Raw genomic sequence first — 18,413 nt, 5'->3', positions numbered from 1 at the left:
TCTTATTTTGACATCCAGTAATTTACAAACATAAGGTTGTTCATGTCTGAGTCAAAGTGACTAACGATCTGCAAATACTCTGCGTGCCAATACAGTGTGTTCTCATCCCGGCGTGCATTCATCTTCCCTCTCACAGCTTCTGCAGCCGCTGACAGTCCGCTGGGATGAAGAGTCTTATTTCTGGGAACAGTTGGTAAGTACAGAAGGGTTTGCATCGTGGTACTTAGGGAGAATATTCATTCTTCTGTGTTTTCTGTGAACTTTTTGGCATCCTCAAGCATTTCTAAAGCTTGTTCTGTTTTCCAAAATGCCAGAGCTGCTGTTTGCTTACAGAGGATAACTTTACTGATACTTGATGTATTTCCAGCTTTGTTCTGTGTCACAGGCAATCGTTGTTGGGAACTGCGAGTTCGTAAAATGTGCTGATGCCGGCCGCTGGAGATGGCGGGTTGTGCTTGTCAAGAAAACACGTGCAGCAGCTGTCCAGGCATCCCACTGCCTCTCTCCTGCCTTCCCCTTGCTGCAAAAGTGACTCTTCTGTCCCGTGGTGTTTCATCCGTGGCTGCCAGCGGTGTAAAACACCTTTCCTGCTGCTCTAGTCTCTAACCAGAGTCATCAGCAAGACAAAAAAAACTTGAGAAAGTCCCAAATATTTCTGTCCGGGAGTGCGAGTTCACAGAATCCCAGAACCATCTGGGTTGGAAAAGCCCTTGAAGCTCCTCCAGCCCAACCATGAACCTCACACTGACCGTTCTCAACTCCACCAGATCCCTCAATGCTGGGTCAATCCAACTCTTCAACCCCTCCAGGGATGGGGGCTACTGACAACAGCACGCGGGCAACCGCGTAACTTCACACGATGGTATTTCAGGTTCGTTTGTCTGCTCAGAAGCTGAAGTGACGGCTCTTCCTCCTGCAGGAAAAACGTGTGCAGAGACGTGGAATGATCCATCTACTGGGATGTTTCTATGGAATTAGCACTCGAGGCCCTATCCGTGCCATCATTTAGAAGAGAAAGCATCACACACAAGATATTTGAATATTATATTTATTGCGCACGCATGTTAAATTGTGGTCTTTTAGAAAAAAAGCCAAATTAGCCTGCAAATAAAATCACACATCTCATAATTTCCGTTTGTTTCTCCAAGAGGCTGTGCCAGATCACAGGACAGCTGCTCCTGCAGGCTCTCAGACCAGAAGAATCAACGGCTTATCAGAAGCTGGGCAGTGATTTGCTGCACCCCTGCGAATCCAGCGGAGCTCCTCTGAAACCGCTTTGGCTTTTGGATCGACAGCTCTGCCAAGGGGAGGAGAACACGGTCCTTAATAGCTCAGATCTGGAGTAAGTGAAATGGAGCGGGTGCTGTTTCACTGAATGGCTTCTACGGAAGCGGAATCACAGACCGTTAGGTTTAGCATTAATTAATGGTAATTTTTCTCCAGCTATTGTTTTCTTTTTTCCATCCTCTTCATGATTATACCCCTTTGAATGTGGCTGCAGTATATCAGGTGAGCTGCCAGATAAAGTGGGAAACCCTTTTGACAGACAGACTAGACGTGACAGGGGCTTCTAACTGCCTAGTTTTAAATTTCAAATTTCTAATTTTAAATTTCTGTGTTTTTAAGCATGCTGCAGAGGTGCATCAGCTACCACACAACCGCAGGCTCCTGAACGGACCCCCCTGCTCTGCTGCCTGCTGAGGATGGGCAGGGCTCTGCCTGAACCTGGGCCACAACACTGCAGCAGCTCATGGAGTCTCCTGTCACCTCTGACAGCTGGCCAGGCCTGGCCTAAGTGACTGTGCCCTGCAGTCCAGCGACAACCAGAAAGCGCGAACGACCGCAGCTATCACAAGGCGCTTTGTGCTTTGGGAGGATGTGAGGAGCCACCGGTATTAGGCCCAAAATCACAGCCAGAGGCACTTCAGCACCTGCTCTCGTCGGTGCCTTCTACAGCAAGTTGTTGCCTTGGACTCAAGTGCTACAGGCGTGAGAATTCCCCCGCAGCGTCACTCTGCCAGCGCTGTGGGTGTCGTAGCAGAGGCAAACACGACCCTCCCGCACCTTTACAAAAGGAAGAGAGGAAGGGAAGGGGATGGGGCGGCAGCCGCTGAGAAATTCTGGCCCTTAGGGCGAGACTAACCATTGCTGCTTTTGTAAACAGGCAGACGAGGAGCAGATGCACTCAGCAAAACTCGGGAGGGTGTAAACTGGAGAAGTACACAACAGTCTCTCAGTGCTCAGTGGGAAATGAGGTCGCTGGAAGGTCTCGCAGGGGCTGCACTGGCACGGTAACCTCGGCGCTGCTGAAAGCCAGACCAGTCTCGTACGCGCCCATGAGGCAGCAGCTCTCCTGTGCACGGACTGTCTCCAGCAGCACCGAGTGCTCATCGCTTCCTACAAAACCTTCACGAGTTTCTCTTTTCCTCGGCAAAACTGAAGCAGAATGTCACGAGATGGGGCAGAGCGACTCTGGTGCCAGGCTGCGGCCGGGAAACGTGCCTTTTTCACGGGACTGTTTTAAATCCAGATGCCCAGGAGGTAAAACAAGCCCAGCTGCACCGCAGCATCTCTCATTCACATCACAAACCAGGCTGATGAGCTACTTCTGGCACACGGAGTTGGAGGGAGAGAGAAGCTGCATCACAGATGAGTAAGAAACAGTTGGCTTATGCGCGGAGGAGAGTGAGCCAGGCACCGTGTGCTGGGCTCGGGACAACCGCCAGCCTTCGGATTTGAGGCTGATGCTTCTTGACCATTCAGTATCTTGTCTGTGATGGTTTTTTAGAGCAGGAAGGACACATGGCATGGAAAAATCAGCCAAAAATCTTCAGAACAGAGCTTTGGGTCCTCAGCAGCGTCGCTGAACAGCCCTGAAAAGTCACCCCCTCCTGGGAGCTGCCCCCAGGGCCTTCAGGAGGCACAACCTCCCCCGAGCTGGCTCCTCTCAGAGCTGCCGCTCCAGCCGTGTCTCACGGCTGGAGGAAAGAAGAAACTGAAGGGCCCGTGGGAGTTTTAGGGACCAGAACAGCTATTTTGCGTATGCTCTTTGCTATATATAGAGCCTGGCAAGTACACAGGGCTGGAACATGTTGCTTTTGTTGCTAAAAACATCATTTGGAAAGCCCATTTTAGGCAACGGCTGCTGTCTATTGCTCGATACACTAACCAGGTGCTGCAGACCCGTGCTTTGTCCTGGCACGAGCGTAAGAAAAGCTATTGTAACTGAAGCACGTGCTTTTGGAGCTGTTGTTACTTCCCTGGGAGCTTCAGAGCTTCTTCCTACTAAGGAACTTTTGCCTCCTGGGGGAAGCTTGCAAATCTAATTTCATGCTGGGTGTCAGAGCAGCCCGTGAGGACCTCAGGTGGCACCGGCTCAGTTTTGGGCCCTGTCCCACCGTGCAGATGAACTGTGGGACTGCCAAGATTTCAGCTGAACCCTGCCTGCCCTTTGCAGGCTGATCCTCGGGACAGAAGTTGCACTTTGCCACAGATAATTAGTCTGTATTTTAAAGCACTTCCTTTAGGGGGGCTGCGCGAGGCTGGGCTGGAGGGAACAAAACCATCTGGCAAATGGCAGCGACCTGAAAATGGGACACTAGGAGCAGTGCTGGAGCTGGCGGGAGGCTCGGATGGCCCAGGTGTATTGCTGTGTTATTGACGTCTTTCCACTGTGATTTCTGAGCTACTGCTGTCACGATAATCCCAGGGTGAGGAGGCAACTCAGAGGCGGGGCTGTGGCGGCTTGGCCAGCGGCTGCTCCTGGAGGATGGTCCCAAGGAGCCTGGCTGCTGCCATGGCACAGCCCCAGTGGATGGTGATCCCAAACCCGCCGTGGCCGTAGTTGTGTATCACCTGGGGGAGCAGAGAAGGGATCAGTGCTGGGAAAGCTGCGCTGGAGACCTTTGGAGCTCAGGGACAGGGAATATCCTTGATGTCTTTACAGAATCACAGAATCATCTGGGTTGGAAAAGCCCTTGAAGCTCCTCCAGTCCAACCATGAACCTCACCCTGACCGTTCCCAACTCCACCAGATCCCTCAGCGCTGGGTCAACCCGACTCTTCAACCCCTCCAGGGATGGGGACTCCCCCCCTGCCCTGGGCAGCCCATTCCAACGCCCAACAACCCCTTCTGCAAAGAAATCCTTCCTAAGAGCCAGTCTGACCCTGCCCTGGCGCAGCTTGAGGCCATTCCCTCTTGTCCCGGCGCTGGTTCCTTGGCTCAAGAGACTCATCCCCCCTCTCTGCACCCTCCTTTCAGGGAGTTGGAGAGGGCCATGAGGTCTCCCCTCAGCCTCCTCTTCTCCAGACTAAACTCCCCCAGTTCCCTCAGCTGCTCCCCATCAGACCTGTGCTCCAGAAAAATAAAAAAAAACTTTAACAAAGCTGGTGAATGGTCTGGAGCACACGATTGGCCCTTCGTTCTGGGAGCTGCTGGTGCTCAGCTCAGCGACCCGCTGCTCTTTCCCTCCCTACAAAAGCCGCTGGGGGAGGCAGGAGAAACTCTGCACGGTTCAGTGGGGCCCCGGAGCATCCTCCACACCCGCTGCTCCAGCCACCCCCAAAGGCAGCCGCAGGGCTCGCAGCCGCGTTCCTTGAGCACAACCTGTTCCATCCTACCAAGTGTTTGTTCCTGCCAAGGAAAATTACTGCACTTCAGGTAAATTACTGCACTTCAGCTCATCACTGCCCTCGACAGCTCCACCTCTGCCTGCCAGGGCAGCGCAGGTACCGTGTGCTGGTAAAGGAACAGAGCGACCCACAAGCTAATTCACACACAGCGTCGCTTCAAACCACGCTCTGGGCTTTGCCTAAATACACCGTTTTCTCTCTGAGACTCTCCAGCTGAAAATGGAATATATTTTCCTAAATTTGTGCCATCCCCAGTCTCCTTTCTCTTAAAAGATATATTAGCAGAGCAAGGCAATTTAAAGAGCCATTGCCCTGGGGAAGTTCCACACCAGACACCCAGCTTTACCTACGCAGAGGCACCTGAAGTTTTCAGCGCCCCACGGCAGCTACAGCCCCACCAGCGTCCCCCTGAGCCTTCACCACGTTTCCTTTCGTGCTGCTGCTGAGCTTCAAACTGGAAGAAACCTCGAGAAGTCCAAACTTTTGCACTGACAACCTGGTGTCAGTGCTGGAGGCTCTGAGCATTTCATTAAAAACTGTGTATTGGGTTTTATTAAACAGAGACATGAAGCTCACGTGCACAAGGGCTGTAGACTTACGTGCTGCCAGCAGAAAACCACGCTACTTTAAATGCTGACACCAAAACACGCTTCACGTGTGCCTCGGGTGGTTCTGGGAGCAGCAGAGCCTCTGCCAAGGTTTTTCTCCCATACAGGTTTCTTGGTGTCTATTAAGGACTAAGCTCCAGCTGCAGGTTTTCCTTTGGCAGGAGCACTCCCTGCCTACTCTCCCCATAAAATCCATCAAAACTAAGTATCTTCAACACTTATCTCTGACACTGGGCTGAAACTGTCTCAAAGCTTCACCCGTTATTAGAGGAGAGACAGAGTGAGGACTGCTGAACGCGGGGCCGAACAGCACGAGCGTGAGCTGGGTGTTGGCGCTGCACTGCCAAGGTCCCAGTGACCGACACACAATTAGCAACCGATGCACAATTAGCGCGGCGGTTAATGACACTCGGCGGCCAGGGGCTGTGCACGGTACCTCTGCCTGGAACTGCCCGTGGCGGACGGTCTCCCGCTCCAAGCGAACCCGGGGACGTGCTGGTCTCAAGCCGCTCCACTCCTCTACGATCTTTGCTTTCTGAAAGCAAAAGCACGTCAGCACCTGCACAACATTTCTCCAAATTACGCAGCCAAACGTCGCGGCACTGAGTGATCTGTGAGATGGGGGCTTGGGATGAGCAGGGACTGAGGCTCCCCCCTCCCCGCTGCTACACCGGCTCCTGTGATGCTGCAAGGGGCGACTGGGCAGAAGAATTCCAGGTCGCAGCCCGCACACGGCCAGCCCGCGGCAGAGCCAGCGAGGCACCCGCTGTGCCAAAGCCCCGCGCCGCCCTTCCCGCTAACCCAGGGCGCAACGGCAGCATCAGGAGCGGACACAAACCCACCTCACCCCACCCCAGCCTGTCTCTTGATGCAGAGACACACCACGACCAAAGGGCTGAGACCTCCCAAAGCTTTTGTTCTCATTTTTTACCAGCTATATGAGTAATTACTTTTTCCTCCAGACCTTGTCTCAAAAGCCACAGACCCCGACTGTTGATCAGCCACGTGTAGAGCCCGAGATGTGCCATGACAAACACAGCCAGGCCCGCACAAGCACCGAGCCGTGCCACCCCCGTGATTTACCCTCGCTGAGTGCTACGTGCTGCCGTGGGGTGCACACAAAAATCTGGGGTTACTCTGTGTGCACAGTTCATCTGCCACTGGCGTTTCTCGGTGCGGCGGCTGATGTTGCATAAGCAGCAGCCACTTTGCAGAAACCCCTCGGCTCTCCTGGCCCGCTCAGACGCCAACTGTTCCTCATGTAAAGACATTTTGTGGTTTGTCCTCAGTGCCTGTCTGCACCCGGGCTCTCTGAGCCCCCTCCCCACCTCCTGGTGGTGGGCGCCGGATTGGGGTCACCCACCTGCAGAGTGGGGAGCAGCCTGCAGCAGTTCTCCCAGATGGTTTTGTGATCCTGGGCGTTGTTTTCTTCGTTCCAGTTGCCATGTTGATTGATCCCTCCCAAGATGGTGAACTCACTCCTGCACCGAAAGCCAGAGGAGATAAATGGTGGTGAGTGTCCCCAGCCCCCCTCCAGTGTGTGTGTCGTGTCTGGATCCTGCTATGCCCTGAGCCTGCAACATATTCCTGCCGGGGAAAGTCCTGCCTGCGTGTCTGCTCACAAGTCAGGCATTAAATACTATCAGCCCCCAAAAGGTCCTTGTTTGGGCAAACCAAAAAGCTGATTTCATCGTCTATCAAACAGGTCTGCTCCTGCCTGGCTGGGGAAGAGAGCGGGAGGGGAGGGGATGCTGCGGTGGGGAACACAAGGAAACAGATCGCGGCGGCCACCACTTCAAAACTCCTGCAGATCAACAGAGGATGAGAGACAGGTTAAGGCTGGGGGGAGCTGGGGGTGGCTGGACCTGCTGGGCCCTTCTAAAACCTTGCTTGAGCCCTGGGAATCACAAAGACAAAAGGGATGAAGGCTGGGGCACGCAGGAGGGGAGCCCCGGGGCTGGGCTCTCCAGCGTGGAAGAGGTGAAATCCATGTGCAAGTGCTGGAGCCGGCTGCTTCCTCTGGGAGGCTGGTGCCCAGCTATGACAGCTCAAGCTAAAATAAACACTGGGAGAGGAATTCATATGTAGCTGGGACCGTGATCAGAAATCGCTTGGAATACTTTGCTTGGGGGCTGTGAGCATTCAAAGTTCCCATTTACATAATGGCTTATTGCCTAATCCTGAAATACTAGCACAATAGGAAGTGCCAGAAATGCAGCATTCAAGTTACAGCTTAAAAAACCCCTTGCCATTGCCAAAGCGGGGTAGATGGCTGCTCTCAGGAGGAAACAGAGGCGGGATGAACAGCAAACATGTATTTATTTATCCTGCAATTGAGCTCCCTGGGTACACGCATACGCTGCCATCTCAAATAGATCCCAACTCCCCTAAGGAAGCTGCCGGTGGGAAGCAGGTGGAAAGTGCAAAATAAATGCTGGAAGCTGGGCTCTGCCTGGGCACAGCCACCGCCACTTGCTGAGCTTGGGAGACAGTGCTTTTGGGGCTGGGATCTTGTTTCAGCCCTTCTCACCCCTGTGGGGATACCGAAATAAGGTTTTCCCCTGGGATTTCTCCTCAGTTCCTTCAGGGAGGTGGCAGGGAGGTGCTAAACCGGTTGGGATGCCCTCAGGAGATGCCTCACCAACAGCCACAGGCACTGCTCAGGGTAATAGGGAGGGGAAGGCTGAGGTTTTTAGGGTAGGTTTTTATTAAAGTAAAAAGGGTTCCTGGCACTGGTTTCAATGGGAGGATGAACTGGAAGTGCCTTTCCCCACTGTGAGCTGCAGTTTTGCCAACGCTATTGATAAAAAACCACAGGGCTTCAAGGTCCCTGGTCCTGTCCTTTTCCGAGGGGCAAATCCCACCAAAGCAAAACGCCAATCCTGGCCAGGTCCTCAGAAGACCCAAACGCTGACAGCAGGGCAAATATTTTTGGGGAAATCTTTTGTTTTTACGTTTGTATCCATGCTTTTTTGAAGCCCTGTGGTGCTGCCTGATCCGAGAGCCCAGGACCAGCCCGACCCTGCTCACATCTGAGAGCCGAGCCGGGGCCCGTTGCAGGGAGCTGGCGCTTTCTGAGCCAGCTGGGGAGCTCCCTCACTTTGCCACGTCCTCCCGCTCCCCTCCCACGCAGAAAATCAACCAGGTGTGAACCCAGGCCTGGGCTGCGGCAGGCAGACGTCAGCGGGGAGCTGCCTCTGAGCTGGTGCTTTGGGAGCAGAACGTGGCTAACGGCAGCCAGAGCCTGCCTCGCCCGCCGGCACCTACCCCGGTATGACGTATGGCGAGTTGTAGATACCAGAGCCGATGTCGTGAGTGATGATGAAATGCTTCACCCACGGTGCCAGGACCTGGGAGATGAAGGGGAGAGGGTCAGGGAGAGCTGGAGAGTGGGGTCCCCAGCTCGGGGAGGCAGCGGGAGGGCAGGCAGTCAGGCGGAGGAGCTTCCTACCTGGCGTGAGTCTGTGTTTCCCCAAATAATCACCCTCTTCCCCCAAGGATTTTATGTTGTTTTATTATTAGCATTATGCCTCTGGCTCCCTGCACCTTCACCCAAAGAAACGGGCTGGGGACTTGGGGCTCCCCCATGGCTGAACCAGGGTCCAGGTTTTCTGCTCTGGGTCCCCCCCACATGAGGGTTTCACCTGACTATTGTTTGCTGGGAATCAGGACCCGACCCCAGCGTGGGTGCAGCCCACAAGCCCACGATTTGCCCCAGAGGGCACATCTCATAAGGTGGCTAACGGATGGCTCCTCGGAAAAAAAGAGGGGGGACACAAGCTCTGCACCCACCTCACCTTTATGACCTGTCCACGGCCGGGCTGTAGCTCCGGGTCAGGCTGCAGCTCCCCTGCACGTACCCCGGTGCAGTTTATTACAACATCCACGCCCTGGGCAAACATCTAACGAGAGACAGACGGTGTGAGCAGTGCACACGCAGCGACGCTTCTGAGGCCGCTACCCGCGGCGGACACAAGATTCCTGCATCAAAGCCAAGCCAAGGCCTTGGTCCAACGCTCTGGTCATGAATAAACCATAAGGCCGGATCCAGGGCCCAGCTCCCCTGGCACAGCTCCCGCAGGGACCCCGTGTGTGCAGGCAAGGAGAATGTTTGTAGTTTAAGGGAAAGCTGTGCTGCTGATGCTTGGCTGCATTGTCAGCCAAAGGCTCTACCCCGTCCCCTCTCAGCCATCTCTTGACGCCCAAGAGCCTTTATCTGTCCTGGTAGAATTTGTTTCCTAGATCTTGGCGTAGTCTTGTCGCTGTCCCGTGGCCTATCGCTCATAGAATCACAGAATCATCGAGGCTGGAAAAGACCTTGAAGATCATCTAGTCCAACCATTAACCTCACACTGACCGTTAACTCATGCTGAGGGACATCCCAGAGCAGCACGTGCCTGCTGGATGCTGTTGCCCCCTGCCCTGGCTTGACATCACCACTCACCTCCTGGAAGGATTCAACCTTCTTCTGGAAAAACTTCACTCCTCTCTGCGTTAACCTGGGAAGAACAAGTTCATTTGTTACTGGCAAATTAAAAGCAAATGTACCGTTCAAATTAGCGCCTGTAATTGATACCCAGAGTAGGAACGGCGTGTTGCTCCGTGTAATAAACAGCCATGCTCTTCTCGGCAGTTCCTAACGGTCTCCAGTCATTAGCTCATTTCCCTAACGGCCCTGAGCTAGCGAGGGTGAGCAGCTAAGCCCTGTGTCAGAGCCTTTCTGCTGTGGATAGGGCACCCGCTCCACGTTAGAAATGACAAGAACAAAACCAAGTCCCAAACACTCCCATAGCTCAAAGCTCTCAGATGCGGCTCCAAGTATCCCATCACTTTCATTTTTGTCACAGAAAAACACACTCCTGGGTTAACTGTGAAAGTGGGGAGTCACATGCCCCACTGGGGCAATGAGCTGGAATTCCAGACCCTTTTCCCCGCTTCCCAGGGATGCATCCCTGCTTCCCCTCTCCTTTGACTCATCCCTGTGCTGTGGGGCACAGGTTGCTGAGAGCAGGGGAGGACGCTCAGGTGCCCCGTGGGTGCTGTCACATGGAAGCCACCAGCACCTTCAAGCTGAGCAGGTCAGAAGTGCAGCAGGACACAGGACGGCCGCCTAAAATCAGCGCTGCCTAAACTCAGCCACCAGCTTGGCAGGAGAGAAAGATCTGGGGCAACACCTGAGTTGCAGGAGGAAAATCCACACCTGCCTCCCATGTCTTGCTGGTGAAATCAGGGGGAGCAGCAGCCCTCCCGCACCAGCACAGCCCTGGCCCCAGCACCGCGGCAGCTCCGCACTCACCTCTGGGTGAGCCACGGCAGGTAGCTCCTGCCCTCCAGCATCAGCGCCGTGTTGAACCACCCGTAGCTGAAACCAGGAGAGGAGAGGAAACTGTAAGGATGAGTTTACACGAGCAGCCACCTCCTGCCCTGGTGCTCCCAACAGCCGCTGCAGACCCCACTTCCCCTCTGCGCAACAAGTGCCTGTTTTTTTCCCCTCTGTTTACAGCATAAAACACCTCCTGCTGATTTTCTTCCCTCAGTTTGACAAGATCTGGTGAAGTAAGAGAGGGGCTGGAATGGTTTATAGGCTGGGCTGCTGCTTTTTTGGTTTGTTTGAGGTGTTTGCTGTTTATTTTAAGGGAAGCAGCTGTAATGAAGCAAGGCCACTTGTGCGCCCGCAGTTCCTCATCCTCGACAGGACCATCCAGCTGTACCTGTCCTCCCTGGGGGGAAAGCTCATCAGTGACCCTCCAAAAAACAGACTGAAAAATACCTGTAACCAGGGAAGAGTTCAAGCTCTTTCGGTGTCAAGTTCCTGAATCCCAGGACAATGTTCTTCCAAGATGGGTCCTGCAGTAGGGAAAAGGTCCAAGCTCATTAATGAACCTGAATTGCAGTGCCATCGTGGGACAGAAGCCGTGGGGGGGACACAGCCCACCCCAAAGGAGCGCAGGCAGGCAGGTGGCTGCGGCACACCACGGCTGGCTCCCACCCTCAGCCCTTACTTCATACCAATTTCGCATCGGGGGCACAGAAACACCGTGTCCCGGGCAAACTGTCACAAGACAAACTTGGAAGGATTCGGGAGCATTCAGAGCATCGTCTGGGAAGAAGTACAACCCTGCCCGCCCCCGGGCAGCCTCCGAGCTGGAGCCCTTCCCAGCCCTGGCTGTGACTTGCTCCTTACCGGCACCGGCTGCGTAAACAGGTTGTAGCCAGAAATGAGGAAAAGTCCCATTTCCTTCGCTGCCGGTGAGCCCAGGTGCCCAAGGAGGTAGTCAAAGGTCTCTTTATTCCAGAGCCTGCGATGAAAACAGGAGAGTGGTGGCTCTGCCAGCCCCACAGAGCTGTGCCCGGGCAGCTCAGCACCTCGTGCACGCCCGGGGGGACACGGCACCAGCCTCTTCCTCCTCCTCCTCCTCCTCCTCACTTACGTCTCCTGCAGGTTGCCGCAGTCGCTCAGGTAGGGCTGCCACAAGCCGGCCGCCCCGTCGCTGGTGGTGTGGGGTGTGGAACGGTCTGCGTAGACCTCCACTTCCAGGGAGGGCACCAGGCCGTGGTACCGCTCGTGGACGCACAGGGCGGTGGAGAGGCCGATCACCCCGGCCCCGATGACGGCCACGCGCATGGCTCCGGCTCTCTGCAGCGGGGGAAACGCTTGAAGGGCAGCGTTGGGGCTGGGGAGCTGCTTGGACAAATCGGGGCTTCCTGGGACCCAAGACCCAAGCTGGCCTCGGCTCTGCTGCGGGAGCAGAGCTGGGCTGCAGGGAAGGGGCTGAGCTGCTCTTGGTGCATTTGTGTTTCTTGTCAAGCCTCCCAGGCCCCCTTCAACACCTGTCTGCGCTGAGCAGGCACTGAATTCACAGGTGGGGAGGGGATGTAGTTTGCCACGGTGGCAGGGGAATGTATCTCCATTGCTCGCAGCCCTTGTGCTCTGGGTGACATCGCTGGCTGTACCCTTGGGCACGCTGTAGCCGCGGACGAGCAGAAAAGCTGTGGCTGAGCTGCCCACGGCCACACTCCTCTGCCTGGCAGAAAAGGCCACGGTTGCTTCGTGCCCTGCGGCAGCGTGGGACAGAGCGGCACAGCCATTGGCATCCTCCTCTCTCCTCCAGCTAGCCAGCATGCCAAGGGCAAGCAGGCGAGGAGAGGTGGAAGCCCTCCACACCCAGCGACCCAGCACCACTCCAGGGCCCTCCTGATTCTCCCCAACCCCTGGCACTGGCTGGAGACAAGAGGTGGGCACGGAGAAAAGAAATGGGAAACAGCGGGTGTTTTCCAGGGAGCAATGCAAGGATGGCTCCTCACGCTGCGGTTGCCCTCAGGGCTGCTGGCACATGAGGGTGGCTGTGCCAGCACCCCAAACCCTCCCCAGCTGGAAGAACTGCTGTTTGTAAATGCCAGCTGCAAAGAGGGTCTGCAGCCCCCCTTGGTCCCCTCACTCTTCCCTCTTGACAGAGCTTTCCTGCCTTATGGCCTGGAAAAGTCCTGCAGTCACCGAGTGGGCAGACAGCAACCAAGGACTGATTCAAGGAAGGGCTGGGGGTACAACAGGGCAGGTCACCTCGGCCTGGGTCCCATCCCTGGATGCTGTGTCAGGGGAGAGGGATGGAGACCCACAGCCAGACCTGGCTCTGGGCAGCACAAATAAATTCTAGCCCCCAGTTTCCTTTGGGCAAGGTGAAGCGTAGCATCTCTGCTGTGAAAGGCAGCTCGCAGCGGGACTGACATTTGCTGGGATGGAGGGATGAGTCATCCCAACGGCAGCAGGAGAGCCGCGCTGCTTCCCATCTGCTGTGGTTTTATAACCCAAGGCCGGCGAGAACCGGAGCCACCTCCTCTACCTGCAGCCCTGGGGACTCATCCTGGGCTGCCCCTGCAGCCCCAGCCAAGGAGGTACCCGCCTCACTGGTCAATAAATAACAGAAACACACGGTTTTCACCAGCTTACCTGCAGAGTGCTTGGTCCTCTGGGCAGCCGCTGCAGTTTTTGGAGACTTCGACAGAGCCCCCTTCCCAGGGCGGCTTGTTTACAGCCCAGCAAACCGCCTGCAGTGCAAGGTCTAAGTGCCAAGGGCAGCAGGATCGCAGCCCGGCCCCGGGCAACGGGGCCAAAGTCTTTGCTCCAGACCCGAGGAGGTGGAGTCCCCCGCGCCGGACCCCATGTGCTGCTGGCAGCTGGCCCCTGAGTCGCTCTTCTGGAAAGAAAACGGGGTCACCACAGTCCGTGGCAAAATGCCATCACTGACACTTGTCACCATGGTGACTGTGGGTCCTGGTGGAGGGGGGACACGGGGATGGGACTCCCCAGCCGCCGGATTCCTGTGGGATCTGGGAAAATCCAATGCCTCGGTCTTGATTTTCACATGGTAAGAGAGAAATGGCATTGCCTCCCTCCCGATAGACCCCAGGAGCTGTGCTGCCCAGCTTCCCCCTCTCAGGGGTCAGATGGCTTCATTTCTTGTTTCTGAGCTGCTTCTCCCTTCGCAAAACCCACAGCTTTGGGTTCTGGGCTGAAAAACCAGGTTTCCGTTGGTGCGGATACCATTAGCAGCAGCGGAGGCAGCCCCGGAAGCACACATGGTGTTTGGGCAGAGTTGCTATAATCAGGGATTTTACCATGCTTCACACTTTTATAAAAGAGGTCATGAGGATAAAGGAACTGGGAACTCATCTCCTGCAGAATCAGCTTGCAGACACGTCTCTGGAGTCCTGGGCCCCGGGTTTCAGCCATGCAGCACAACCCACTGCAGGCGACGGGAATTTGGTCCCACAGAAGGCAGAGGACAGGCACAGAAGGATGCTTTACCCTGAGAGGTCACAGGGATGGCATGGGAGGGTCAAGTCTGCAGGGTCAGAGGGCTTAAACACCTGGTCCCTGTAATGCTTTTGGTAGCAGAGCGCTGCTCACACACATTTCTGACCCCGAGCAACACCAGTGAGTGACTGACCCCATCCAGGCAGCCTGGCCGGCTCTTGACGAAGACAGAACTTGGGAGATCCTGCTCCTGGTGCCACGAAGGAGGAGGCTCATCCCCAACATGTGCTGCCCCACGGTCGCATCCTCCTGGGGATGCAGCCAGGAGAAACCCCCTGGGGCTGACGGCGGCCAAGCCTCGGGCATCCAGCCCCTCGCACCCCACAGTTCCCCTTTGCAGCGTGGCGGGGCGGAGGGGGGAAGGCAGTCCCCCAACGCCTGAATTATTAAGGGCTTTACATGCAATCAGCAAAGCCTCTTACACTAATTACCCCATTACTCTGCCTCTTGCTTTCGGCACCGCTGACCCCTTGCACTTTCTTCCGCCCGCTTTGAAGGATGCTCCCGGCTGCCGCGCCCCGAAGCCCTTCAGCTGCTTTCGGGGTGAAGCTCAGACCCTCCCGACACTTTTTGGGGGGCGGTGGCTGCGGAGAGGGCCCGGACAGCCCCCCCTCTCCCGGGGGCCGTGGGGTGCCCCAGCGCGGCGGGCCCCGAGCGCTGCCCAGCCCGGGAGCTGGGGGGGGGGAAGCACCGCCCCGGGACCGCCCCCGCCGCCGCGGCGGCCTCGCTCCTCCCCGCGGTAGCGGCGGCCGGGCGGGCTGCGCAGCCGCCGGGGCGGTGGAGGCGGCCGGCGCCCCGCAGCCGCCGCTGGTAGCCGGGCCCCGCGACCGCCGCCGCCGCCGCCATGGCGCTGGTCACGCTGCAGCGCTCGCCGACCCCCAGCGCCGCCTCCTCGGCCAGCACCAGCGAGGTGAGCCGGGCCGGGCCGGGCCGGGCCGTGCGGGCCCCGGCGGCGGGGGGACGGGGAAGCGGGGCGGGACGCGGCCCCTCAGCGCCTCGGCCCTCACGGCCCGTAGCGCCTGTCGGCCCCGCGCAGCGCCAGGCCCGCCACGGCCCCTCACGGCCCCCACACGGCCCCTCGCAGCCCCCGGCCTCCCCTCAGAACCCCCCGGCCCCTCTCAGACCTTCCTGGTTTCTCCTCAGCGCCTCGCAGCCCCGCCGCCATCGCAGCCCCTCCTGGGTCCCCTGACAATCCCCTCAGAGCCCCTCCTGGGTCCCCTCACAGCTCCCTCCGAGCCTCCTGGCCCCCCTCAGCCCATCCGAGCCCCTCCTGGTCCCCCTCAGAGCCCCCTCGGCCATCCCAGCCCCTCCTCGCTTCCCTCACAGCCCCCTCAGAGCCCCTCCTGGACCTGCTCAGCCCCTCAGAGCCCCTCTTGGCTCCTCTCACAGCCCCCTCCGATCCCGTCCTGGTCCTCTTCAGCCGCTCCTGGCTCCCCTCAGAGCCCCCCCGGCCATCCCAGCCCCTTCTGGCCCCTCCATCTCCCCTCAGAGGCCCTCCCCCGGCCATCCCAGCCCCTCCTGACCCCCCTCAGAGCCCCCCAGAGCCCCTCAAGTAGCCCAGCCCCATCCCCTCGCAGCCCCCCGACACTGCCCAGCCCTTCCTCAGCCCCCAGCCCTTCGGTGCTGCCAGGCCGAACCAGGCCTAGGGCCATCCCGCCGTCTCCCCGCTCTGCCCCATCACGCAGCGCTGGCTGTCCCCTCCTCGCAGCCCCGTTTCCCCCATAGCTGCCCCCTGCTCCAGCCCTCACCTGGCATTACCTCAGGCTAGCTAAACCCAGGGGCAGCTCGCCTCGCTCTTCTCTGCCAGGTAAATCCCTGGGCAGCGTGCTAGGCTTGTCTTCGTGGAGCAGCTGTGCTTGCTGGCCCTATGGCCCCTGTGCATTCTCCCTCCCTGACACCCCACAGCCACCACCTCCTGCCCCGGGGACGCTCTGCTTTACCCCCTGCGTTACCCCCCTGTCCCTCTGCACCACCTTTCCCCCTCCCTGCTGCAGCCTCTGCCCCACGGAGAGCTATCAGCCCTTCCCCGAGGCAGCTGTGGTGAGTTCGTGTCCCCATCCCTGTACCATGTCCCCACGCCATGCTGCTGCCCTCTCCTTCCCTCCCAGCCCTGCTCTGTTCCACACATCCCCGCGCTGCCAGGACAAGCACCCTGAGTGTCCCCGCTCTGCTGCGCACCCCCTTCGCTCTGGTACCTCAGAAACACCTTCTGCTGCCTCTGCTGGGCCTTGGGCTTCTGTCTTCCCTCACCGCAGCTCCCAGGTGCCATCCAAACACAGCAGCACCCTCCAATTTATTTTTCTTCTTTCCCATGCATCCTTTTTTTTTCCTCCTAACCCATCTCTTTTGAGACAGGCCCAGTGTTTCTCTGCATATCCTTCCAGTGCATCCCTCTCCCCCCATCTCTTTCCTTCGATGCTCACTGCCCTTGGCTTTGCTCTGTCCCCGTTCCCGTCAGGTAAACAATCCTATTTGTCACCTGTCAGGTCCCTGTGACTTCCCCGATTAGCTGGTCCCAGGGGGGAGGCAGGAGGGGGACAGTGCTGCGAGGCTCACAGGCTCCTTTCCTCGCCGAGGGGCCGTGGGGGTTCCCTTTGCAGGGCCCTCGCTGGAGACGTGACTCATCCCTTCCTTTCGCCGAGTGTTTTGCCACAGATCTGTGTCCGTGTGCTTTGAGCTCCTGAGCCTGCAGGGACCCAGTGTTTGGACCGCGCTGTGTTCATTGAGAAACTTGGGAGACAGGGCTTGTGCTTCTCCGGGGATTTTTTTCAGAAGGGATTTTATTGGGTTCTGGTTTAGACAGTCTTAAACGAGACCTAGCGGTATAGAGATAGATAGAAACAGGTAGAAATGAGCTGTACCCCTTGCTGCAGGCAGTGGAATTTAGTCTGGATTTAACTGGTGCAGGTGGGAGAGGAGTCGAAGCAGGATGCCTCTCACCTCGCTATGTACATCTGCGTTAGGCATTGCACTGCGTAGGAGCTCTGTGTCGGTTATTATTTTTTCAGAGGGGTGACCATACGATTCTCCCTTCTCAAAAATGCTGCCACAAACTTGCTGCCTGGCGTTGTCCCTTCTGCTGCCAGCATCCATGGCTCAGGTGTACTCCGGTGCCTCCCAGAGGAAGACATCAGCTCCCGTTCTGTTTGAATGTTCATGCCCTTCTGGTATGAAATACCATAAAACTTTAAATTGTCCTTTTCCAAATTTAGCATGTTATTTTTAAAAAGTAAATTTCAATGAAAAATCCCATGAAAAAGTGCCAGCCTGCTCCCTGATCTTTTATGATCTTTCCCTGATTGGAAAATCAGGGCTCTTTGAGGCTTTTAGCCTATGTGAATAATTATTAGATTTTTTTTTTGATGGAAAATTATGACCATACGTCCTTGCTAATTGTGAGTACGCTGCTGCAGCCTCTCTTAACTCATGAGCCTGAAGGAATTTATAAAATGGATGCTGCTGCCTGCAAGAGGCTTGCTGCTGTGTTCACGTAGCGTAGGAAGAGAGAGTAGTTCGTACACACCTGCAAACTTGCACACACTTGTTAGCTCCACTGCCATCTCCCTTCCACACCACCTCCCGCTCCGCGCCGCGCCTGGGGAGGGATGGGGCTGGCGGAGGTCTGGCCCCAGCGTTGGTGTCTGTGCCGTGGTGGGATCCCACGGTGCTGGTGAGCAGCTGCGGGTCTGCGGCATCACGCCGTGGTCACCGTAAAACCTGCCAGCTTGATGGGATGCTCTGACCAAAACAAGGCAGAAGACTCAGCGTGGCAGACAACAAGGTTGTCTGGGTGCTTCTGCCTTGTTTTGGTTTTACTGCACCTTTTTAATAAAAATACAGAGAGAATTGACTTTGAAAGCAAGTCAGCTTCTGCAAAAGATGAGCCTGCAGCAGATTCAGGGGCTGGCTCTGCTGCTGAGCCTCAGCTGACAACATTCATGACTTCACAGTCGTTTAAAAAGAAAAAAAGTTTTTCTCCCCCTCGTTGCTATGTGAGAGACCCAAACAAACAGCAGGGTGACCTTCCAAAGGCCAAAAGCCTGCCAGACCTTCCCAGGGCTGGGGGGGATCTGCTGGTGGGGGGCACTGGGGCTCGGGGTGTTCCCGGGGCTCTGCCTGCTGCCCCGGCCAGGCTGGCTCTGCGCTGCCACTGCACAGTGTAAACAGCCTAAAAATAGCGGTGGTATGTTTCTGGCCATCAGCTGCAGTCATTTTGGATGGGCTTTGTGTATCTCTTTCCCTCCAAATGGCTATATTTCTAATATCCGGCCTGTGCGGTTGCATTTGGGGTTTTTTTTCCTGGCGTTACTTGGTTCTCGCAGACTGTAAACAGAGCAGCTCCTGTGCACCCTGGCCCT

The 18,413-nt window shown here is 56.7% G+C and overlaps 2 protein-coding genes across 4 annotated transcripts in view; one reads left to right on the top strand and one right to left on the bottom strand.

Moving 5' to 3' along the window:
- Nucleotides 1-1,032: 1,032 nt before the first annotated feature.
- Nucleotides 1,033-16,546, bottom strand: DAO (D-amino acid oxidase). The gene is made up of 12 exons (XM_074887630.1): nucleotides 16,535-16,546; nucleotides 13,189-13,435; nucleotides 11,672-11,877; nucleotides 11,425-11,539; nucleotides 11,011-11,087; nucleotides 10,537-10,602; nucleotides 9,685-9,739; nucleotides 9,038-9,142; nucleotides 8,508-8,590; nucleotides 6,604-6,721; nucleotides 5,677-5,775; nucleotides 1,033-3,855 (listed from the first exon to the last, which is right to left on the bottom strand). The coding sequence occupies exons 3-12, from the start codon at nucleotides 11,863-11,865 to the stop codon at nucleotides 3,724-3,726; spliced, it is 1,044 nt and encodes a 347-aa protein (XP_074743731.1). The 5' UTR covers nucleotides 11,866-11,877; nucleotides 13,189-13,435; nucleotides 16,535-16,546; the 3' UTR covers nucleotides 1,033-3,723.
- Nucleotides 14,807-18,413, top strand: part of SSH1 (slingshot protein phosphatase 1) — a 40,875-nt gene continuing 37,268 nt past the window's right edge. For 2 of the 3 annotated variants that reach the window (XM_074887618.1, XM_074887617.1), the window contains exons 1-2: nucleotides 14,836-14,965; nucleotides 17,064-17,222. In XM_074887618.1, coding sequence (XP_074743719.1) covers nucleotides 14,900-14,965; nucleotides 17,064-17,222 — 225 coding nt within the window. In that variant the 5' untranslated portion in view covers nucleotides 14,836-14,899. Of the gene's footprint in view, nucleotides 14,966-17,063; nucleotides 17,223-18,413 lie in introns of all 3 variants that reach the window. The other variant, XM_074887620.1, reaches the window with a different exon arrangement.

The sequence above is a fragment of the Strix uralensis genome, chromosome 17 (genome assembly GCF_047716275.1).
Source record: "Strix uralensis isolate ZFMK-TIS-50842 chromosome 17, bStrUra1, whole genome shotgun sequence".
Lineage (NCBI taxonomy): Eukaryota > Metazoa > Chordata > Aves > Strigiformes > Strigidae > Strix > Strix uralensis.
Note: the sequence above shows the minus strand (reverse complement) of the source record. Positions and strands in the feature narration are given on the sequence as shown.

What these genes read in the sequence shown, in the direction of transcription:
- DAO (XM_074887630.1), bottom strand. Translation starts at nt 11,865, where the DNA reads ATGCGCGTGGCCGTCATCGGGGCCGGGGTGATCGGCCTCTCCACCGCC. An exon ending in AGGTTGAATCCTTCCAGGAG is followed by an intron (nt 9,143 to 9,684) that starts GTGAGTGGTGAT and finishes GTCTCTCGTTAG; the next exon opens with ATGTTTGCCCAGGGCGTGGA. An exon ending in GCCGTGGACAGGTCATAAAG is followed by an intron (nt 8,591 to 9,037) that starts GTGAGGTGGGTG and finishes TTCATCTCCCAG; the next exon opens with GTCCTGGCACCGTGGGTGAA.